General features: G+C 42.7%; 1 protein-coding gene across 3 annotated transcripts; it reads right to left on the reverse strand.

Annotated features, from left to right (window-relative positions):
- Positions 1–5,557: 5,557 nt before the first annotated feature.
- CCDC190 (coiled-coil domain containing 190) lies at positions 5,558–24,405 on the reverse strand. 3 transcript variants are annotated; one of them, XM_040359733.1, is made up of 5 exons: positions 24,303–24,379; positions 24,024–24,060; positions 16,652–16,853; positions 11,163–11,232; positions 5,558–6,251 (listed from the first exon to the last, which is right to left on the reverse strand). In XM_040359733.1, exons 3-5 carry the CDS (start codon positions 16,839–16,841, stop codon positions 5,648–5,650), a joined length of 864 nt encoding a protein of 287 aa, XP_040215667.1. In that variant the 5' UTR covers positions 16,842–16,853; positions 24,024–24,060; positions 24,303–24,379; the 3' UTR covers positions 5,558–5,647. The 3 variants fall into 3 exon arrangements, with proteins under 3 accessions (XP_040215667.1, XP_040215668.1, XP_040215666.1); XM_040359734.1 differs by lacking the exon at positions 24,024–24,060 and having other exon boundaries at positions 24,303–24,405; XM_040359732.1 differs by having other exon boundaries at positions 24,024–24,367.

Consider the following 24,405-nt stretch of genomic DNA (forward strand, 5'->3'; position numbering starts at 1 on the left):
CTGTGTTGTTTGTCAAGTCTGGGCTGTGACTGGACACAGTCGATCAGGATGACCCACCCATGAATCATTGACTGGGACCTGCTGACAAACTCACAGCTGGTGTCAGACAGGTACTTGAATCTTTTGGAGCTTAGCATTGAGGTTGGAGTGTCCATATTACACACTCTTTACTCAATGTGCTCCCTCTCTGGCCACTGCGTCCTTCACACTGATAGGTGCATGGGCAAGGAATTTTGTAGGGTGGTGGGCGGGGCCTTATGAGAAACTGAGAGACTAGTTCCCTATTAGGTTAATCTTGCTGTTGAACAGATCATGGCAGTGATAGGATCCATAGCTACTATTTAGTCAAATAACAGCTTTCTAATTCACCCACTGCCATCCACTGTTAATTAAAAGTAAGATGGAACTGATGCAGTAATTAGTCTCTCAAGTCTCTATCAGGCTCCGCCCACCCAGTGACTCAATTCATTTCCAAATATGGGCATTGTCATATGCTGGTATTGACTTTACCAGTATCGCCGACCCGTTTGTTTACATTTAGCGTTCAGCTGGGGAATCTTCCAGCCGACAGCTGAATGGAGCGGAGCCCTATGCAGGAAGGAGTCAGGCCCCATACACACGACCGAGCTTCTCGACAGAATTCAGCGAGAAACTCGGTCGGAGCCGGATTCTGCCGAGAAACCCTGTCGTGTGTACACTTTTCAGCGAGGAACCCGTCGAGGAACTCGTCGGGCCGAAAAGAGAACATGTTCTCTATTTTCTCGTTAGTCAATGGGAAAAGTCGGCCCGCCGAGTTCCTCGGCGGCTTCCACACTGAACTCGATGAGGAACTCGATGTGTTTGGCACGTCGAGTTCCTCGGTCGTGTGTACGGGGCCTCACATTCATGATAGCTTCCCAGCACAGACATGCTCACCTATGAACACTCGCTTACCTTTGTATGCCAGCTCAGAGCTGGTCTTAAATACCTCTAGTTTGCTAATCTTTGAAAGGGTTTTCACATCCTAGCAACAAGGCAGGATAAGCTGATTTATAACTAGGAGGTTTTTGACTAGGCTTCTGATGGGGCCCAAATGGCCTACAGGTATGACAAAAACAGTAATGCACATAATACAAAGCTGCACAGTTTTTAATAACTACTAGGACCATGACTGCATGGGCTACTGTCTGGAAAAAGTGAACTTAGCCTTTAAAAACCTGGCACTGATTTTCTGTCTGTTTAAAGTGAACCTGTGTTTTGTTCATGCAGCATCTAAATATTTCCCTTCACTCCCCCACCACTAGATTGACCTGTGAAAGCAAGCAAACAAAGCCCTATGGCAGGGCTGGACTGGGACAAAAATTTGGCCCTGGACTTTATACAGACTGGCCCATTTTGACAGGTCTCTCCCATGGCGGCCAGACAACTCTCGCAGCCCCCCCCTCTCCCCCTTCACTAGCCACTAGCCGTTCTACTTTATTAGAGTAGAATGGCTGGTACTGGTACTCTTATAGGCATTACCAATGGGGAAGCTAGACATTATTTCACCCGGGGCAAAGAATCAGTTTGGTGCCCCCCTTTTGGGACAAGATTAGGCAGAAGTGAGAAACTCCCAGGCCATAGCTGTTGAGTCAGATGTCTGTCCCCTCCCCCATGCTCCTCTGGTCCTCCCCCTGCTTCTTTGTCCCCCCCAGGTGAGCGCTGCAGGGAGGGAGAGGAGGTGAGTGCTGCGGGAAGGGAGAGACAGAGAAGCGAAGGGGGGGGGGGTGGTCCGCTGTCACTGAAGCCGGCCCACTGAGCCATCGGCCCACCGGGAAACTCCCTGTAGTCCCAATGGCCAGTCCATCCCTGCCCTATGGTAAAGCCTAGTACACACTACAGTAAAAGTTTTAACTGACAGCTTCTGTCGGACCGGCTGCCATAAACACAGCCGAATGTCGGCAGGTTTGTATTGAACCGGCTGATGTCACCCGACATTCGGCTCATGTCTACGAGGCTTAAAGTGTAAGTTCACATTTACAAAAAATCTGTAAGGTGAACATAGATTGGACCCCCTCCCCATCGCACCTAATCCCGCTAACCTGGAGTCCGGCAATCACCCGTTTTTACAGATCGTGTAGCCGCTTTACCAGTCCAGGGATTTGAAATCCCAGCGTCTTTCTCTCCTCGTCGCCTGCAATGACAGGATGGGCTACGTGGGTTCTGATTGGTCGGCGCCGCTCATGTGACAGTGTCAACCAATTATAATGCTCCTATGTGTACCATCTTAACAGGTACGTTTAGAAGACTAAGCCAAGGGGTTTTCTAACCCCCTGGACCCGTGAGGTGGCTATACAAGGTCTCCTAGCAGGTCCTTGGGATCCAGGTCAGCGGCACCGGGAGGGGGTTGAGGAGGGGGTCCAGTGTTAGTCCACTTCACAGATTTTTCTGTAAAGGTGAACTTGCCCTTTAAGTGCCAAGTTCCCAGACAGAGGTTACAAATGGCAAGGACATACTACCAACTAATCTGAAAGATCCATAAATTCAATTCCAGAACAAAACATATTTATAATGCAGAAGCTGTGCAAAGAACCTCAAATAATACAGAATACATAATCACAAATTAGGCCCCATACACACGGGAGGATTTATCCGCGGATACGGTCCAGCGGACCGTTTCCACGGATAAATCCTCTCGAGGATTTCCGCGGATTTCCATGCGATGGCGTGTACTCACCATCGAATCGAAATCCGCGCCGAAATCCTCTGGCGATGACGTGTCGCACCGTCGCCGCGATTATGATGCGGCGACGTGCGCGACGCTGTCATATAAGGAATTCCACGCATGCGTCGAATCATTACGACGCATGCGGGGGATCCCTTCGGACGGATGGATCCGGTGAGTCTGTACAGACCAGCGGATCCATCCGTTGGGATGGATTCCAGCGGATAGATTTGATAGCATGTCATCAAATATTTATCCGCTGGAAATCCATCCCAGGGGATAAATATCCGCGGAAACAGATCCGCTGGAGTGTACACACCATAGGATCTATCCGCTGAAACCCATTCGCTGGGATTTTTCAGCGGATGGATTCTATCGTGTGTATGGGGCCTAAGAGTAATACTTAATTTTCATTACTTTGGATAAATCATGAATCAAATCAAATAATGTATATGATATACCAAAAATGGCTTAAAGTGCATGTAAAGGCAACATTTTCCTTAGTTTTGAATAGAGTGGCAGAGGGTTAGATCCTTTTGCTTTCATGCACTCTAATGCCGTGTACACACGATAATTTTTTTCCGATGAAAAGAGTCTGATGGACTTTTTTCATCGGAAAAACGATCGTGTGTGGGCCCCATCTGACTTTTTTCCATCAGACTTTTTTTCAAAAAAATAGAACATGTTTTAAATTTTTCCGATAAAGAAAAAACGATAGTAAATTCTAATCGTCTGTGTGGAGCTCAGAAGCATTGAACTTCATTTTTTTCGGCTCGTCGTAGTGTTTTACGTCACCGCGTTTTGGCACGGTCGGAATTTAGTCTAGTATGCAAGACTGATGAAAGTCAGCTTCATCGGAATTCCGACGAAAAATTACATCGGATTTTATTCCATCAGATCTCCGATCGTGTGTACACGGCATAAATGATAAAAAAACAACAAGGATTTTCCTTCTTCTTTTTTTTAATAGCAGCAGCTTTTGTTACTATTATCTTGTGTTAAATATACTGACAGTGGAGAATAGCATTGGTTATTAAATGATACAAACATGTTTCCAAATAGCCTAGCACAAGGGATAATTTCATGTAAATATGCATATACAAAAGTTTGACATAAAAAGTAAAACTTGTTTACCAAAGTATTAGGAGTTAAAATTTTAAAATATCAAGGCTTCAGGCTGCTCATTAAAAATAAATTGAATCTCATTTTATATGTCAGTTTGTAATATTATAATGTAGGGTTATTTTGCAAGGTATAAGCCTGTATCTTTCAATATATGTAGATTTTTAACATATTTTTACCATATTTGATAGTATGAATTTGTGAAGTTCCTTATTGGTTTTACCCATACATTTCTTGGAGAATATTTTTTTTTTCTTTAGATCAGATCAATGGATTGCAAATAAAATAAAAAATAATAAATAATTACATTTCACCAAAATGAAATGAACTATGGGGGTAATCCTCAAAAACCCGGCGCAACGTAATTTTGACCATTTAAGTTACACTGCCGGAAAATTTCTACCTAAGTGCCCGATCCACAAAGCACTTACCTAGAAATTTTCGGCTGTGTAACTTAAATCCGGCCGGCGCAAGGCGTTCCCAATTCAAATGGGGCGAGTCCCATTTAAATTAGGCGCGCTCCCGTGCCGGACGTACTGCGCATGCTCGTGACGTCATTTTCCCGACGTGCATAGCGCGAAATTACGTTACGCCGAGCTTCGTGAATCGCGCCGGGTCAAAAAAGTTGCGTCGGGAAAAAAAAACAGTTGCGGCAAAAAAAAAAAAAAAAAGACAGCGTCGCTGGAAAGAAGGGTCTGCTTTTACATGGTGTACTAACTTTACACTTTGTAAAAGCAGCCCTAATTTTACGATTGCAAACTAATACTTACGGAGAAAAAACAAAGCTGAAAAGCTTTGTGGATCTCCGTAAGTGCTAATTTGCATACCTGAAGCGGCATTTTGACGCAAAATGCCCCCAGCGGCGGATTCGGTACTGCATCCTAAGATCCGGCAGTGTAAGTCCCTTACACATGTTGGATCTTCTGTCTATCTCTTGGAAACTGATTCTGTGGATCAGTTCCAAAGATAGAAACAGGGGGGGTTATCCACAAAAGGGATACGCCGGCGTATCTACTGATACGCCGTCGTATCCCTGTTTCTATCTATGGAACTGATCCACAGAATCAGTTTACCATAGACAGAGATACAGAAGATCCGACATGTGTAATTGAATTACACTGTCGGATCTTAAGGATGCAATTCTAGGCCGGCCGCTAGGTGGCGAGGCCATTGCGGCCGGCCTAGAATATGCAAATGAACACTTACGGCGATCCACGAACGTTCCGACGGGCCCGCGCTAAATCTACGTTGTTTACGTCGAGTTACGCCGCGTAAAAATAGGGCTGAGTCCTATTTGACTAAGCCCTATTAAGTATGGCCGTCGTTCCCGCGTCGAAATTTATAACTCTACGTCGTTTGCGTAAGACGTTCGTGAATGGCGCTGGACGCCATTTACGTTAACGTCTAAGCAAATGACGTCGGAGCAACGTCAGTTAGCGCAATGCACGTCGGGTAAGTTACCCGACGGAGCATGCGCAATACGTCCGGCGCGGGAGCGTGCCTAATTTAAATGGGAATCGCCCATTTGTATTAGGAACGCCTTGCGCCGGACGGAGTTAAGTTACACCGCCGCAAATTTCCAGGTAAGTGCTTTGTGGATCGGCACCTAACTTGGGAGATTTGCGGCAGTGTAACTTAACTCTGAAAAGTTAAGTTGTGCTCGGCGGCTGTGGATCTGGCCCAGGGATACGCAGGCGTAACAGCAGATCAGCCTGCGTATCTCTTTTGAGGATTACCCCCTATATAACCATCTTGCTTTAGGATATATTTTTAAAGATTATTAATGCTACATCTTTGGTTGAGTCTTTATGTGTTATGACCACATATTACGATTAATGCTTGTTAAAGTTTATTTGTGTCATTGTTATTTCTTTGGAAAATTTCTGCCAAGCTCAGCTCTTTTTCTGACTCGGGTTGATCTTTATGGCGAATATATCTGGCATGTTGCGCTTCTTCAAAGGATTCCATAAAGTCAGGCATTGTGTGTCGGGTGCGAAGTACGCCATCAGGAGCATAGATTTCCTCATCAAATAAAGGCTTGTCCTTAAAAAACGAACTTCTTCTCCTACTCAAAAACTGTGGACCGATAGCTGGTGGTTTTATTGGCACCTCTTCATTTGAAGACTTCACCACTGAGGGAAGTGTTTTATTGCCTGAATCTATGGGAAGCTCAGAAGATAGGCCTTGCATGCTACCTTTTTTTCTGGTGGTGCCTTCCTTTACAGAGGAAATGCTCAGTCTCCTTGCAGAGGAAACCTTTGAATCTGTTGTACTGATATCAGAATCTGTAGCTGCAGCTTCGTTTTGCTGGGTATCTTCAGAACCTGCCTTAGCCTTTCTGCTGCTAACACCATCCATGAAGTCATTAATACGCATTTGAAGAGTCATTGATGAGCCGGATGCGACAACCTGGCCTTCTGGATGAGCTGCCGGCTGGTTTCTTGTACTTAAATAGAGAGTATTAATGTTAAAAAAAAAAAAAAAAAATAGAGAGTATTAAATAAGATGTTTTAATATACAGTAAAACCTTGGTTTGAGAGTAACTTGGTTTGAGAGCGTTTTGGAAGACAAGCAACATTTTTTAATACATTTTTACTTGATAAACAAGTGATATCTTGATATACAAGTAGCGTCATGTCAGAATTGTGTATAAAAGGTAAGAGAGGCGCCTCTAGATATAGAAATATGGTTACATTTAATACCGCAGCTAAACTCAGACAATACTTTCCACATTTACACACTGTGTTTAGCAACGGTTTCATTACATGGGGTTTGGTGTGGATAGAAAAAATAAATTTGACTGCGTCCAGGAAGGATTTATTGCAGCTATCTGCAGGTAATCGCAGTGTACTATGTCACCTGCAGATAGCAGCGGCAACAAGGAAAGAAAAACAACAGAAAGAAATGGAACAGAAATGGTAAGAATGTTTCAACACAGCTAAACACAGCCGCACGTAAACGCAGCTAATCGCAATGTACAACGGCAAGTGAACGCTGTGCCAGGATTCTCTGAATTTCAACATAACAAAACATGCTTTTAACTGTGGCAGAACAGCCGCCTGTGTGAAAGGGGCCTTATACTCTGTAGCTCCTGCTGGATTTTGCTTCAATCCCCTTGTGGAGGCTTCCATTTGTGGATGGACATTTTATGCTATAATCTTTTTATATGGACTATAAACTGAAGGACATATGAATAAATGGTTGTGGAACTAATCATTTGAGTTTACCTTATTTCTTATATGGAAATTCGCTTTGAAATACAAGCGCTTTGGATTACAAGCAATCCAAGGTTTTACTGTAAAATGTTTTAGTTTATTAAAAGTCAGCAGCTATACAAAGCATAGCTGCTGACTTTTAATAAACCAACACTTACCTGTCCCATGGTCCAGCGATGCGGCCGCCCGGAGGCTCGCTCCTCTTCCCCTCCTCTTCTCGGTACTGTCATAGCAACTGTGGGCACCCGGCTGTGACAGCTTCCGGCCAAGCACGCACTGTGCAAGTCACGCTGCGCTCTCCTATTGACCAGCCGATCCTCTGGGACCTGTGTTGTGTCGCCAAATATTGCTGGAAGGGAGGGGCCACCTAGGTCGAGATGAGGACATGGGCGTCCGCAGAACTTTTTTCAGGGGGGCATGGAGGCATCATTTTAAGGTCACCAATACAGTATAAAAAAGATGTACATTATCTAGGCTGTATTTATATGGGCATTGTATGCCTGGCCTAAGTAATTTCCAATACAAAGTGACACTGAATTATCTTTTATATAACATATATATCTTTTCAGTGGAAAGATATGTGTGTTATATAAGAGATAATTCAGCTACACTTTGTATTGGAAATTATTTAGGCCAGGCGTACCACCAGTACATGCCCATATAAATATAGCCTAGATAATGTACATCTTTTTATATTGCAATGTATTGCAATACATCTGTTGTGGCCATATTTTGATCTTGATGAAAACAATCTATACAAAGTGAAGAAGATTAATTATCTCTTTACATATACAGACATATCTTTCCAGTAATAGCTGTCCAACTTTCCAGCATTATATAAATCAAAATGCCCCTCCTAACTGCTGTTACCTGTGGTTCTTCTTCTGTTGTTTGCAACTGTATATGCCACTCACCTCAAGTCAGAATTTCCTGTGATGTGATGATGAGTAGGCACTGGCAGCGTATCACTCGGCTGCTTGGCTACTGACTGCACTGAGTGGGCGGCACCGGGGCCAGCCGGATCTACACATGTACACAGGCAGGCAGCCAATTACTAAAGAGGAGCGGTGGAACAGTTGAGCTGCCAGGCCATCTCATCCGATGGACGGATCGAGGGTGAGAGAGGGACACCAGATGTGTCAGGACAGGGAAAAGTCAGCGGCAGCCATGGCGGACACTGCAGCTGGCAACTACAACACCTTGACGATTCCATGGGGGTCAATTGCCTCCCCTGCCCCTACCTGTGGACGCCCATGGAGGAGGAGTTGCCTAGGCAGCCGAGAAAAGGAAGCAGGAAGTGGGACAGGAAATTAGGTATACACTCCCCCCCCCGCAAAAAAATGACATGCCAAATGTGTCATGTCAGAGGCAAGGGGTGCTTAAAGCGGGAGTTCCACTTTTGGTGGAACTCCACTTTAAATTCTAGAGGTTTGGTAGTTGAGCACATGAATCTGCAGGGGGGGGGTACAGCAATTGTTTGGGGTGGGTTTTAGGCTATATTTCAATCAAGGGAGGAAGCATTTTTTAATACATGGTTGTTGGCTGGGCAGTAGTGGATCCATCCATTGGAAAGATGTTAAGATATGGCTATAGATTCAAAAAGCCATGGAGGTATGTACTGTAGGTGTGATCAGTCTAAGGGGGTGAAGTTATGAGGATGTGTAACCGATCAGTGTTGACCAAATGGTATTGCCACACTTAGGAAGATCTGTAGAATCCAGCATTAGTTGGGGTGGAGGGGGGTGCAGAAGGCAAAGCATGTTTTATTCACAAGAAGTCATTTGAAGCACAAACCTCATATCCCCCCTTCATCTTGTAGGGATGATATAAGTCCTGCCTGGAAGCTGAAAACATTCCTTCTACTGTATTTAAAGAGGGAGTTCACCCTAAAAATATTTTTTACCCGTAGATTGATGCTCATTTTGTCTAGGGGAATCGGCTAGTTGTTTTAAAATCCTACTGGTCTGGCGCACCTCTAGGGTCAAGCACATCAAACCCGGGTCCATCTCTCCCCACACTCCCTTATGGGCCAATCCTCTCCTCCCCCACCTCTATAGTCTCCCCGATCCTGCGTTGTGGGCGAAAAAAGGAATCCTCACCCTCCGGCACGTGATGCCGAACGGCAAGGTGATGACGTTCCAGGAGCTGAAGGCTGCTTACCGCCTTCCTCTCTCCTTCCAATTTAGATACTGCCAGCTCAGACATGCCCTCGCCTCACAGTTCACGGCCCCTGTGACCCTCGAGCCTGATTCCATTGAGCGCCTCTTGATCTTGGGGGTGATGGGGAGTCCTTTGTCCTCCCTTTACCTCCGACTTACGGTGGCTCATGACGTGGACACGGTTGGGGCTTTGGGCAAGTGGAGTGCGGACATCCCTGATCTTGACGAAGAGGTGTGGGAGGATTGTGTCTCCTCCTATATCCCCTCTATGATAGCTTCCAGAGACCGTTTCATCCAGCTTAAGTTTTTGCATAGAGCATACTACACACCGCAGAGGTTGGCTGGAATGTTTCCCTCTAGGAGTCCGCTTTGTACCCGATGTCTGACTGACACTGGGACGTTTTTCCATATGGTTTGGTCCTGTCCGAAATTACACACGTTTTGGAGAGAGGTGGCTGACACCCTGTCCGAACTCTGTGGGGTGGACTTGGCTATGGATCCTCGCATATTCCTGCTTAGCTATTTGGGCGAGATTGAGGGCGATAGATACGTCAAGCTTTGTATTGCTTTTGCTTTATTTTATGCTAGGAGGGAGATTCTTCTTCGTTGGAGAGGCCCGGAGCTCCCCACGGTGTCTTCATGGCGGGCAGCGATTGAACGGGTCCTCCCACTGTACAACATTACATATGAAAGCAGGAACTGTCCAACAAAGTTTGATAAAATCTGGTCCAACTGGGTCGATGCTTCTGGCTAGATACCCTCCTCCTCCCCCCCCATGGTGATGGTGTCCCATTCCCCCCCCTACATGTGTGGGTGTATCCCCCTTTTCCCTTGCTCCTTTCCCCTCCTTGTGGGTGGATCTCCTCCTGGTTGGTCCCCCCCTCCAGGGGGTGGGGGTACGTAAGTTCGTGAAACGACTGGGGTGATCTGTTGACTTGATCCCCCCTGCTTGATCCTACTGCTTTGTTGACTTAGGTTCGGCTCACCTCTCTATTGGTTTGTGGCCCTTATTACTGCATCTGCCTTTGATTCCTCTACTTAAATTGTAAATGCAATCTTGACTGACTGTGTTCATTATGCTTTTCCACTGTCATTGCTTCCTGTAATTTTTTAATTTTTCAATAAAGAGAAAACTTTTTACTGTCAAAAAAAAAAATTCGAGCAGTACTTACCGTTGTAGAGAGCGATCTTCTCCGTCGCTTCCGGGTATGGGTCTTCGGGAGCGGGCGTTCCTTCTTGATTGACAGTCTTCCGAGAGGCTTCCGACGGTCGCATCCATCGCGTCACGAGTAGCCAAACGTCGGTGCGGCTCTATACTGCGCCTGCGCACCGACGTTCGGCTTCTTTCGGAAAATCGTGACGCGATGGATGCGACCGTCGGAAGCCTCTCGGAAGACTGTCAATCAAAATAGGAACGCCCAGTCCCGCAGCCCATACCTGGAAGCGGCGGAGAAGATGCATCTCTAAAACGGTAACTATAGCTTTGATTAAAAAAAAAACTAGCCGATTCCCCTAGACAAAATGAGCAGGAATCTAAGGCTAAATGTACGGGTGAACCTCCGCTTTAACTATGCATTTTTTAAATGTAAGCTTCAGGGGATGTTTTTTCTTCTTACAGCAGAACTCCATTTTGTAGGTTTATATGAACACATATTGGGGGTTGTTTAAGAAAGGCAAACTACAAGTGCAAAGCGCACTTGAAATTGCACTGAAAGTGCACTTGGAAGTTCAGTCGCTGTAAATCTGAGGGGGACATGCAAGGAAAATAAAAAACATAATTTTAGCTTTCACGTGATTGGATGATAAAATCAGCAGAGCTTCCTCTCATTTCAGATCTTCCGCTCTGATTTACAGCGACTGCACTTCCAAGTGCAGTGCAAAGTGGGAATTTTGTTTTTTTTATAAACTCAATTAAATTTGTCGATCTTATACCTTTTTCTTCAACAGATAGGCACACTTCTGCTAGTAAAATATCCTCCTTACCTTTCATTTTGAAATGAACTTTTATGGTTTTCTTTAACAGTTGTAGGGCTTGTGGTTTTCCTAACAGTAGCTGAAAATACATATAGAGCCATTCAGTATTGTTACATTACAGGATTAATCATAACTGTCCTTTAAAAGTTGAACAATAATGAGACTGTTCTGTAAAATAAAAAAAAAAGTTTGCTTTTTATACAGCGGCAAATTAGATTCTAGCTATATTTTTCCAGTCCAATTATACCAACTCGCTCTTGTCAGCAGCACATCCAATTATTCTTCCCTCCAGGATAAATATATGAGGCCCAATATTTTCCCAATGTTTTTTTTCTAAAAGTATTAAAGGTTCTTTCCAATCAAACTAAAAATATCAGTTTCATTGCATGGTGTTGAAGATTGTATTCACTATTTATAATGAGCATTATATTCTATTTGAAAATATAATGCATACTATTCTATTGCTTTCATTTTCATTTTTAAGCTTTTATAACATACAGTATATGAAATTATATGGCAACATACTGTTTATATAACCTATATAACATTGACAAAAAAATGCAACTTATGCTGCGTACACACGACCGTTATTCATGTATTTAAAAAAAAAAAGACGTTTTTCTCAACGTGATTCCTCTCAAGCCTGCCTTACATACACACGATCGTGAAAAAAAAATGCTTGAGCAAAGCACGGTGACGTACAACACATACGACGGCACTATAAAGGAGAAGTTCCATTCGAATGGCGCCACCCTTTGGACTGCGTTTGCTGATTTTGTGTTAACGCGTGTTAGTAAAAGTTTGCGCTTTTCAGTCTTCGTGTTTTTAAGTCTGTTACAGCATAACGAATGTGCTATCTCCATTACAAACGCTAGTTTTACCAGAACGAGTGCTCCCGTCTCATAACTTGCTTCTGAGCATGCATGTTTTTTCCCCCTCGTTAAAGCGTACACACAACCGTTTTTCACGACGTGAAATAGAATGACGTGAAAAACGAGGAGAAAAAATAGAGCAGGTTCTAGATTTTTAATGGGCATTTTTCTCGTCAAGAAAAATGCTCTGGAGCATACACACGACCGTTTTTCACAACCAATTTAAAAAATTTAATTTTTCTCTTCATGAAAAATGATTGAGTGTACGCAGCATAATTCTTCAGACAGAGGAACGGGTGTCCCTGCCTGGCTGTGTTTCTTTATTTTTTTTAACAGTAATCTTTATTAAAAGTTTACCAAAAATAACATTTACATAGTATACCATAGTTATACTGTATATACTTAAAGTGATTGTAAAGTCTAATTTTTTTAAAATAAAAATAACAAACATTTTATACTTACCTGCTCTGTTGCAGTGGATTTGTACAGAGCAGCCCAGGTCCTCCTCTTCTCGGGTCCCTCTTCTGTGATCCTGGCCCCTCTCTTCTGTCAAGTGCCCCCACAGCAAGTAGCTTGCTATGGGGGCATCGAGCCAAGTTACAGCTCCCTGTGTCCATTCAGACACAGAGCCCCAGTTAGGCCCCTCTCTCTCCTGATTGGCTGACTGATTTTGATTGACAGCAGTGGGAGCCAATGGCTCTGCTCCTGTGTCTCAGCCAATCAGGAGGGAGAGTGTCAGATGGACGAGACACTCTTGGACATTGCTGGTCAGAGAGGGGGCTCAGGTAAGTATTAGTGGGGCTGCTGCACACAGAAGGCTTTTTATCTTAATGCATAAAATGCATTAAGATAAAAAACCTTCTGCCTTTACAACCCCTTTAAGAGTGAAACATACAGAGTTCTCAAAGGGTGTAATACAGTATTAGTTTTAAAAAGTTAGTCATTGTCAATGACTGATTTCCATCAATAATTTTCAATATTATAAATAGAGAAACACAAGCTGGGGGAGGGTATATAGACTGTAGCTACTGTATGAATACAAAGGTGTCTTGCTGTATAGAAAAGTATGTAAGGGGGAGAGGGAAGGGTGATGGTGGGTGGGACGTGGGTTCAGGTGGAGCATAACCATGCGGACCAAATTGTCTCATACTTGGCAGACCAGCCTCTGTTCAGTTGGTACATTGACATTGGGAGCACATTTTGAATGCCCAAACACCAGTCACTATAGGATGGGGGAAGGAAGTTTAGATTTGAGTAACATTCCCCATTGGCAGAGTAGGATGCATGTAAGTGAAATATTTCAACATGTGTATAGGTGGTAAGACTATCTTGAATGCCTGGTACAAATAAAAGCGGGTCTAATGCCAGAGGTCGGCACCAGCCTGGCTCTGTTTATCTTATTTCTTGTGCTTGGTCATGAGTTATAGTGACATAATTCTTTGTAAGGAGTTACGCTGGCCATGCACAGTTAAGCCTCGTACACACAATCAGATTTCTGTTGAATGCTAGTCTCATGTCAAAAGTGAAGAGGTTACTCACCATACGAAAATTCTCATACAACAGGATTCAACTTCAGAAGTGATGTAATGTAATAGTTTTGTATGTATTCTTTCCTTTCTGAGTATGCGTACTCTTGCTCTTACAATTTTTTTTGGACGAAAACCTTACTAATTATACGAAAATCCTACAATTCAAATTTTATAGTCTGCACATCCAGCTTTTGTCGTACGAAAAATCTGAATCGGCATTGTACTAGCGATCAGAAAATCGTCAGATCGTTCATCGGACGAAGTTTTACTTCCGATTTTCGTTTGAAATATTTTGTTTTGTTAATGGGATCCCATTGACATTTTCTTTTGAATGTAGTGACAAGATAGTTTGAAGAAATGGGATGAAACATTTTTCTCAAATGAAATTCTAACTGTAAATCTGGTTTTAGTTTAGGAAAAATTGTACATTTTCCAATGAAACCTGCTTAGTACCCCTGGGAGGTACTAAAAAGAGCGAGACTGGATGAAATTTTAAGGGCTTTCTGACTAAATTAGTTGACTAAAAGATTGACAAGAAATAATGTACTGCCAAACTATTATTATGCATTTCCATGCAAACATTTGATTATAAATCAAACCGTGTAGTCTTAGGCCGGCCATACACATTACGATTTCCTCCTTCAGCCCTGCAGTCTTAAAGCAGGGGTTCCGCGGGTTTTTCGTTTTTTTTTTTTTTAAATCCTTCTGCCGTTCTTACCTTCTTAAATAAGGAACTCGTGTGTCCCAATCTTCTGGGCGCCAGGAATTGTTTTCTCCCGCAAACGATATTTTAAAAAAATCCATAGATGGACGTTTCCATCTTGTTTGTGGGCACTGTGAAGCCCAGCAGGATGTCCTTCCGGGATACTCCATACCTAAAATGGAAAATTCGTAGCCGCCCACGACACATGACCCGCTTGCCAAGTCACGTGACCCGCGAGATATCGCGGGATTACAGCACAGCGCGTCTCCTGGGATTCTCATAACTCACTCCCAGGAGACATTGCGCAGAGCTCCCCGTCGGGGAAAAGGAGCGACGCGCCCACTCCCCGCAGGGAAGAAGACCCGGAAGTCATGCTGGATACAGGTAAGGGTACAGACATTAAAAAAATGACAACGCTGCGTGTATTTATTAGGGCTGCAGATATGATAGACACAAAGTTCAGTTTGAGGGTGAACCTCCGCTTTAAGGAATTCCCTCTGTAACCTCATCTATGCTAAACAGCATGAATGAAGGAATCTTCCCTGATGGCTGTTGTATTCTCCGCCTGGTTGAAGGGAAAAAAAATGCATAATATATGGCCTGCCTAAGCCTTCCTTAATGGGAAATTCTGTCTTCTGCTGTATATCTCTCTGCAATGGGTTGTTAGGGGCTTTGCAGAGTGTTTTTACAACTCTTCTGACACAGTTTCTCATTAGTATCTTGTCTAGCCTGAGGGGACTTGTCATTTCAGAATAGGTTTCAGGTGGCTTTTATTTTGGAATGTGTGACATCACCAATCTCCAATGTTAGGAGTGCCTTTTTCTCAAGGTAACAGCACTACTATTGACCTCCTTTTAGGTAAATGGGCTATCATTAGGGGCGTAGTGTACATTGAGCTTGTGCCTATGTAATTTCATGACTTGGCTGCTAAAGAATCCTCTTGTCTAGTCATCCCCTAACTAGACTCTAAGCTCTACAATCTATCATGAATTACCTAGTTACTAGTCCCTCTAGTTCTGCTACATGATTTCTTCTTCTAACTATTCTTGTTCTGTACCTCTCTGGTAATCCCTCTTTTGTGGGTCCATTCAACCTAGCAAAATTCAACTTAGAATGATTTGGCTTCAAGTGCACCCCATTTTCACTTCATTACGAATGTCTCCCTCTTTCCCATTCATGGGATTTACTACTATCTTTTATATACTTTATGAGAACCCAACTCTTCTTTAATGAGTAAACAGCTGCCACCACCTGCAGCCACTGCCAACTCCTTTTCACATGATATCAAGTATTTTCCTGCAAACTCTTTCAGGTAGGGACCCACTTTTCCCTTGTCATCTTAATAAAAACACTGCTTTGTCAGGTGATCATCATTACGGCTGGGTTCACACCAGGGGTCAAGTCCTGGGGAAAAAAGTGTGGGAACTCCCACCCAAGATCCACTCCCCCACCAAAAAACAAAATGATACGCTCATATGCATAATTACTAAACCGCATGTTTTTGTTTTGTTTTGATCCACTGTACCTTAGTAATCCTTTATTTTACTGGCCGCTTCCTGTATATGGATTCATCAGGTAGTGTGCGGGTATTTCGTCACTCGAGCTGGGCATCGCCGCTTAGTGAAGGATCGGCTCGGCTGCTCTCGGCTGTTCTAGTCCTGCAAAGGGAACTGAGTTCCTGCTGTAAAAAAAGTGCAGGAACTCCGTTCCCACGCGTTCCCACAGGACTTGAGCCCTGGTTCACACCTATGCGAATTGGATGCTGGTTCACATATCTCCGTTGCGGCTACGGAGCGGCTTGCACAGGAATGCTGTGCTTCTTTGGCTTCTTTGGCTCTGTTTTAGGGTCGAATTCAGGCAAAAAATTGGCCCTGATTCGTCCCTGAAACGGAAGAACAGGGGCGCACCGGACCCCTGCTGTGAGCCGCTTTCTTCAGACGTGTGAACCCTGCCTAAATGACTGTGATCAGCAGCTGAGAGTTGATGTGTTAGCTTTGGCCAAAATGCATATGAACACTTTGGCACAGGTTCCAGCAGATATGTGCACATGTACATGTAGTTAAAAAATACCCCAAATATGCCTAAATTCTGGGACATGTCTACCCAACAGAGCAAAGAGTAGCTTTACATTTGCTGCTCATATCGTCATTTTGGTTAGACAGTTTAGTCCTACAAGACTACGTTTTAGTTAATCCTGGCCCATACCCAATTTACCTTCTAGGTGCTGTAACAAAGCTCCAAAAAGCAGCTTTGGTATCATGGTTGTAGCCATTTCCAGAAACAGTGTGAAGGATGCTGCAAAAAGTACTCACCACAAATGTTTTGGCCTTTGTTGATTTTTGTACAGCACATACGTACTTTACATTTCCAAATGCAATGATCTATAGATCTTACCCTGCTTGATTCTGATTAGATCCTTTTGCAGTCGTTTTTGTTCTTTAGTCATACTATTTATGTGATAGTTTTGAGCTTCCTTAATTTCCTGGATCCCATTGCTAAGTCTGGCCTCTGCTCTTTTAGCTCCACGTCTTTCTGCTTCCCATTGCTTATCCGTAGTGCTCCCAAGTAACCTGGAACGATTCATATCTGCAAGTACCTGAGAGAAATATACACAAGAGGACATCAGTGGACTTGTTGTACCAATATAAGAACAATTACATCATATAAAAATAGATGAGACAGGTAAGTGTCTGTATTTTAAAAGTCAGCAGCTGCAGTATTTGTAGCTGCTGACTTAAAAAAAAAATTGGCTGGACCTTGCTTTAAGGAGTGGAGAATTGCCAGGAGTGGGAGGTGTGAGCAGCAGCAGGGCAGGGCAGGGCAGACACAACTTGTGTACTTTGATTACATTTTTGGACATGTGTACTATGCCCAGTATCCTCAACTAGTTAAACAAAAATTCCACAATGTAAATCCATCATCAATCACATTGCTCAGAAACATAGATCCTCATCAATCACCATGAACGAAAAGAAAAAAACAATCAATACAACTGATTTGTTGCTCACTAACCTGCAAAAGACAGCTCGCAGACCCTGCAGTGAAATTCAAACAAAATGGGCTGTCTTCCAGGTGACATCATTAATCAAATATGAACATGGCCAGTTTTGGTCAAAAATGTCATGGTGAATTTAGGGTGACCCCATGCCTTTTATTTTGCATGGGGTCCCCCTTGGCATCCATAGCAAACTCTCATCAAGTAAAAGGGTTTAGTATGTGTTTTTTTTTAAGGGAACCTCACAGTGTTTTTGTTTTTAGTGTGAGGTCCCCCTATAACATATATACTAAATCCTCATGTAGTATAAGTGTATAGATTCACGGCTGCTTTGTTTACAAGCAAAACAAAGCAGCTGGAAGCTGTCATTTACCGGCAATTAAAACTGCATTTTACTGCATTTTAATTTCTTGGTTAACATCAGTTTTACTCCAGTAGATTGTATTCATCATACAGATGAACCAATTCATAGGCAGGTCCAGGGAAACTTTTAGGCATGGTATTTAAATGTTTTTCTTTAAAGCGGGAGTTCACCCGGAAATGTAAATTTTTAACATTAGATTCATGCTCATTTTGTCTAGGGGAATCGGCTAGTTTTTTTTTAAAATGAAGCAGTATTTACCCTTTTAGAGAGCGATCTTCTCCGCCGCTTCCGGGTATGGTCTTCGGGACTGGGCGTTCCTATTTGATTGACAGTCTTCCGAAAGGCTTCCGACGGTCGCATCTATCGCGTCACGAGTAGCCGAAAGAAGCCGAACGTCGGTGCGGCTCTATACGGCGCCTGCGCACCGACGTTCGGCTAGTTTCGGAAAATCGTGACGCGATAGATGCGACCGTCGGAAGCCTGTCGGAAGACTGTCAATCAAATAGGAACGCCCAGTCCCGCAGCCCATACCCGGAAGCGGCGGAGAAGATCGCTCTCTAAAACGGTAAGTACTGCTTCATTTTTAAAAAAACTACCCGATTCCCCTAGACAAAATGAGCATGAATCTAATGTTAAAAATGTACATTTCCGGGTGAACCTCCACTTTAAGTATGCTTTTGCTTTGGTCCATGTTCTTCAGGGCAATGCCAAGCCCCCCATTCCATTTGCTTGACAATCCCTTGCCTAGGGAGAGCGGTATTAGCTCATCAAGCAAGAAAATGTAGTGACATTCAGAGGTAACAGATGTATTATCACAAAAGGAAGCCACCTACTAGAGAGTTTTGACAAACAAGGAGGCAGGGCTAGTGATAGGCACAGTTTGGGTTCAGTTTGCTCAGGGGTTCGGGAACTCTTGGTAAATTTAGGCCATCTTTAGGACAAAGTACTGTCAAAAAAGTATAAGTGAATACATCTGTGCTGTGTTATAAAGAAATATAGGTGAGGCTTCTAACACAAATAGGTAGTATATCCAACCTTAAACAATAAATAAAAAACAATGGTGCAGCGCCAATATTAAAAAAAAGAACATATAAACTTATTGTGCGATAATAAGAAAGAATATAAACTTATTGTGCGATAAGAAAACGTATAAACTTATTGTGCAATAATAATAAGGAAAAAGTCCAAAAGTGACAAAGAATAAGTCCCAAGTGTTTATAATTGGTGATGGTGAAGAATACACTTGGCACAGCAACGCCAATACACGTGAAGATACTTCTTAAAGTGCTCAGATGTCCAGCCACCAACATCAAGTGAATTCAAAACTCACCAGAGCAAATGGCTACCATTACAGAAGCTTATATCCCTGTGTAAGAATGAAAATCCCTCACGTTTTTGGACGTTTTTTTTTTATTATTGCACAAAAGGTTTATATGTTTTCTTATTATTGCACAATAAGTTTATATGTGTTGTGTATTGGCGCTACACTGTGGTTTTCTAATTTACTGTCAAAAAAATGCATGAGAATCTGGGCACTACCATGGGAGGCATGTACCAATAAAAAAAATGTACAGTGGGAAGAGGTCTTTCCATACAGTTTTGAGGGTAAAATAGAAAATACACAAATCCTTTAAATTAACATCCTTGGGGGGATGCCTTGTTATGGAACAGTATGATTTTCACCATCAGCCTCAGTGGCAGTGTACCCTGGCAAATTATATTTGGCTGTGGGAGTGATTTTTTTCTTTATAATTAGCATTGCTTGCATATACCAGCAGCATCCAACGTAATTTATTTCAGTTTGGAAAAAAAATAAAAATTCTATGTAGTTTTAGCAGTGACCTCATGCCTTTCATCAAACAGTAATGCACCTGCTGACTGTACATAAAAGAGGAATACAAGTCTCAAAGTAAATCATCAAGGAGGATCAACTGGTGAATTTCAAAAACCTTTATTGGAGATACAAAAATGGTTCAATGTAAAAAAATGTAAGTACACCTCATTACACAAAATAAAATGACAACGTTGTCATGCCGAACAGAAAGCAGCTTCAGACACACATCCACGCATATAGCAACAATCACTGACCCAATGATGATGATGAACACCACTGCAAGAAGGGGATATACATGCAGAGATTAATCCTCAACTGGTTGTACATAACCATGGTCAGTCAGTCTTTGGCCCCATAACTAAAAGTTGCCAGTAGTGACATGGAGTGGATTGGTGTGGATGGATAGCAGTGTCGGCTGTAACAGAATTGGTCAATAATGCATGTAGATAATGCAGTCTGGAAGCCCACATAGACAAAGCAGAGCTGTAGCTGTACACCGGTTCTAATGGTAGACTGACAACCGGCCTGGCTGAGAAGAGCCAGTCTAGGGGTGGAAAAAGGAAAGGAAGTATACGTGCACTAAAGTGCTAGGAGGCAAGGCTGTAAGTGGGTGAGAGGGTGTCCTGCTGACAAGCAGATAGATATTGGTCAGTAGTTTGCTGTTGCTGTTCATGTTCTCACTGATACAATATTTTCCTATAGTTGGCCATTTTTTTTTTATATCAAGCTCTCATTAAGCAATAAGACCCCCCTAGAGTATAGAGCAGTGTAAAACTTGCCAGCAGTAGCACAGCCTAATGAGGGAGAATTGACTGGGATGTACTAAAGAAAATGAGTATAGACAAAGAGTTTCCTGCAAGCATAAAAAAAAATGGCCAATAACAGAGCACCTAGGCTATATTTACATGGGCACGGCCCACTTATTTAGGGAAAGCTTTGCAGCAAAAAAAATATGTTTGACCTAAAAGCCTTATCAACATAAAATAAAAACCAATATACCTCCAAAATAAATGAAAATCTCCACCTACTTCTCAAACAAAAGCTATTTTTTTAAGATGGAGGCCCTGCAGCAAAGGGTAAAAGGGTAAACGGTTAAGGGTCAACCATAGTATAAAATGAAAGACAAAAAAAGACCATAATAATTAAAAAAAAAGCAGCACATGGGGTTGATTGCCTAAAGAGCTAGCAGTCAGAATTAAAGTATTGTTTTCTAACTGACCCCAATCTATCGCTGTTAAGTTAGCCAGCTTTTCCTAAACAGCTTCCAATTCACTGACACATACTGTACTGTATGTTTAATCCGTGCCCCTCTTTTTATAATGAGGAGCTGGGTAAACCAAAAGGCCCTTGTAAGCCTGCTGACCATAGTTCAGAGGCCCTGCAGTGCATTTTGGTTTGCAAAAATTCTCCTGGGTGGATCTACACATTAATTTGCCTGGACTGTGACTTTTGAACCCATAAGCAAATCCAAACCTCATCCTTACCTAGGTCTAAAGGGTACACCCATCTTGGTATAGTGATGATAGTGAGGAATGACAGCACACCAATGATGACTAAAACCTAATCCTCTTTATTGGATAAATCAAAACATCTTAGGCCCCGTACAGACGACCGAACATGTCTGCTGAAACTGGTCCGCGGACCAGTTTCAGCAGACATGTTCGGTCGTCTGTACAGCCGAGCGGACTGGTTTCCAGCGGACATTTGTCCACCCGACCGTTTTCGAGCGGACAAATGTTTCTTAGCATGCTAAGAAACATGTCCGCTGGAAGCCTGTCCGTCGGATATGTTCGGTCGTCTGTACAGACTTACCGTACATGTCCGAGCGGCCGCCATCCCTCGCATGCGTCGAATCACTTTGACGCATGCGTGGAAGCATTGAACTTCCAGGGCCGCGCATGACGATGACAATGACGATGACGCGGCGACGGCGTGGCCTCGTCACCGCGTATCGTGTACGCACGGATTTCTGTATGATGGTGTGTACAGCCATCATACAGAAATCTCCGGGCGGACATGTCCGCTGAAAACGGTCCGGCGGACCGTTTTCATCAGACATGTTTGCCCGTGTGTACAAGGCCTTAGACAACAACTAAACCACTTTACTTGTGGGGCTGTGTTGTTTTTTTAAGATGTTTTTAATAAAGATGAGCCGCACACCCCCTACTGGTTCGGTTTGTACCAGAAGTTGTGAACAGGCAAAACATTTTGAACATGCTAACACCGTTAAAGTCTATGGGATACGAACATGAAAAATCAAAAGTTCTCATTTTAAAGGCTTATATACACGATGCACGGTATTATTAAAAAGTGTTTAGAACAATCTCCCACGAAAAAGAAATTTCGAAAGGAAAAAAGTTATTTAAAACTGATTGCCGCTGTAATGAATTGTCGTGTTTCGGCAATACAGATAAAACTCACTGAAAAAAACTAACCATAATGAAAAAACCCTTCAGGTCTGGTATGGATATTAAGGGGAACCCTTTTGATTTTTCATGTTAATCTCCAATAGACTTTTAAATGGTGTTCCGCAGCTTTCGAATCTGCCGCGAACACCGCATAATGTTTGCTATTCGGCAAACAGGCAAACACCCGATGTTCGAGTCAAACTTAAGTTTGACTCGAACATCGGGCTCATCCCTAGTTTTTAATTACCCAATAAAGATGTTGAAGTTTTATTCATCACCAGTGTGCTATAATGTATCCCTCTCATTGCTATATCAAGGTTACAAGTCAGGCCATGCAGACCTATAATAAGATTCTGCTACAGTCATCAGGCTCAAATCTCATATTTTCAGGGCTAATTCCACCAAAAGACATCCTGCATGATGCTTCTGCATGCTGTGACCCACCCATCCTAGCCCACTCAGCAGAGGCTCAAGATCCCCTGTTGCCCATGTGATTGGTTTAGCATCAGGATATAAAGCTGATTACCAAGCACTACATCACTAAATGTCCCCTAGCCGCTTCAAAATTACTTCGGTACCCCCACTAGCAAATGCTTCCTAAGTCAAATCCTAAACACACACAACAACCCAGCACTCAGATTATCTGTCACTAATCACATAAAGGGAGTTAAACAACTTACTGTATGTCTTCCCTTTAAATATCCTAGTACACACTATTAGCCGGATACAGAAAGCACTTACGCCGACGTATCTTCTGATATGCTGCGTAAGTGCACTGATGTGCCGTTGTATCTATGCGCCTGATTCTTGAAATAAGATACGCCTGAATTTTGGCTCCATCCGACCGACGTAAGTCTCCTATGCCGTCGTATCTTGGGCGCATATTTACGCTGGCCGCAAGGGGCGCTTCCATTGATTTACGCGTCGAATATGCAAATGACCGAGATACGCCGATTCACGAACGTACTTGCGCCCGTCGCTGTAATCTACGCCGTTTAAGTTCCGGCGTAAAGTTATTCCACATAAAGCAGGTGTAAGTCATGTTAGGGTATGGACCAGGGAACAGCCGTCGGATTTTACGTTGTTTACGTAAGTCTTACGTGAATGGGGCTTGGGCGTAGGTTACGTTCACTTCATAGGCATTGAGTCGTCATATCTTAGGGAGTATATGCGACGTGATTCTGAGCATGCGCCGTTCGTTCGGCCCTTCATTTACATGGGGTCACGCTTCATTATAATAGATCACGCCCACTACCTTCCTACTTTGAATTAGGCGGGCTTATGCCGGCCAATTTACTTTACGCCGGCGCAACAAAGGGAGCTTGTGCTTTGTGAATACTGTTCTTGCCTCTCTATGTTACGTCGGCGTAGCGCATATCAGATGCGCTACGCCCGCACAAATATACGCCGCTCTACCTGAATCCGGCTATATCACTGCTAAGTAGCCACACATTTGTTCCGGATTGGTGGATTCTTGTGTTGTACACATACAATTAATATGCAGGAGTGTGTTGTGTTCTATCTCTGTTCTAAGTGCATTCTATAGGCAAGAACAAAAAAATATATATTTGCCAAAAATGTGACCAGAGGCTATAAACGATAGATGATAGGACTGCAAAAACTGGCCTGGAAAACATTAGATTGGGGAGCAAAATTATAGAGTTCTATTGAATATGACAATTTTATTATTTAATTTACCAAGAAAATATTGCTATTACATTATATACGATTTATAAAGATTGGTTTTATGTGTTTAAAAACTATTTCAAATCTATTTAATTACTTAGCAATATTTATGAAAACAATTTAAGGAAATTTGTGATTTCATAGACTTTACAAATTACACAAGAACCGTAAGAAAAAATGGCATTACCAAATCAAAGGAAAGATTACACAAACATTGAAAAATGAAGAAAAGGAAAAACCAGCTGGCAGATATACTTCGATAATCACTACCTGGATCGTTTATGTAGGCTGTGCAAACTGCAAAGGCCAGTACTGGTCCAAATACAGTAAACCATGGCAGCCAGATTTATTTTACTAAAGTGAAACTGGTATATTACATTTTTGATTATTTTTTTTTAAATTGAATGACTGTGAATATCTTGAGTAAATATAACTTAAATGACAAATTACATACAATTAAAATATAAAATTGTTCTTACCTAATATCAGGTGCTTGAGGGGGAAAAAAAAGTCCTTCTTCAAAGGAAATGAAACATAAATACAAGCAAATTTTAGTGTTTCATGTATAATTTGTTAAAGCATGATGAGCTGCATTTTCAGGGATTCACTCATTCTGAACTAATCAGCATTTCTTTAGAAGCCATGATATAATTCCTAAAGTTGAACAGCAGCATAGATGAAACAAGTCCTAAAAAACAGTATATGCAGAAGGTGAAAATCAGTGGCTTTCAGTTGTGATTAAAGCATTACCAACTTACTGCGTGACGATGCTAATAACAACCAAGACAATAAGGCTTCTTTACGTCCCTTGTATTTATGTGAGAGGTTGTTTCTACATGGTATGGTATAACCGATTGGAGG

Source organism: Rana temporaria, chromosome 7 (assembly GCF_905171775.1).
Source record: "Rana temporaria chromosome 7, aRanTem1.1, whole genome shotgun sequence".
Classification (NCBI taxonomy): domain Eukaryota; kingdom Metazoa; phylum Chordata; class Amphibia; order Anura; family Ranidae; genus Rana; species Rana temporaria.

What these genes read in the sequence shown, in the direction of transcription:
- CCDC190 (XM_040359734.1), bottom strand. Translation starts at nt 16,841, where the DNA reads ATGAATCGTTCCAGGTTACTTGGGAGCACTACGGATAAGCAATGGGAA. An exon ending in TCTAATCAGAATCAAGCAGG is followed by an intron (nt 11,233 to 16,651) that starts GTAAGATCTATA and finishes ATGTATTTTCAG; the next exon opens with CTACTGTTAGGAAAACCACA. An exon ending in AGTTCATTTCAAAATGAAAG is followed by an intron (nt 6,252 to 11,162) that starts GTAAGGAGGATA and finishes TCTCTATTTAAG; the next exon opens with TACAAGAAACCAGCCGGCAG.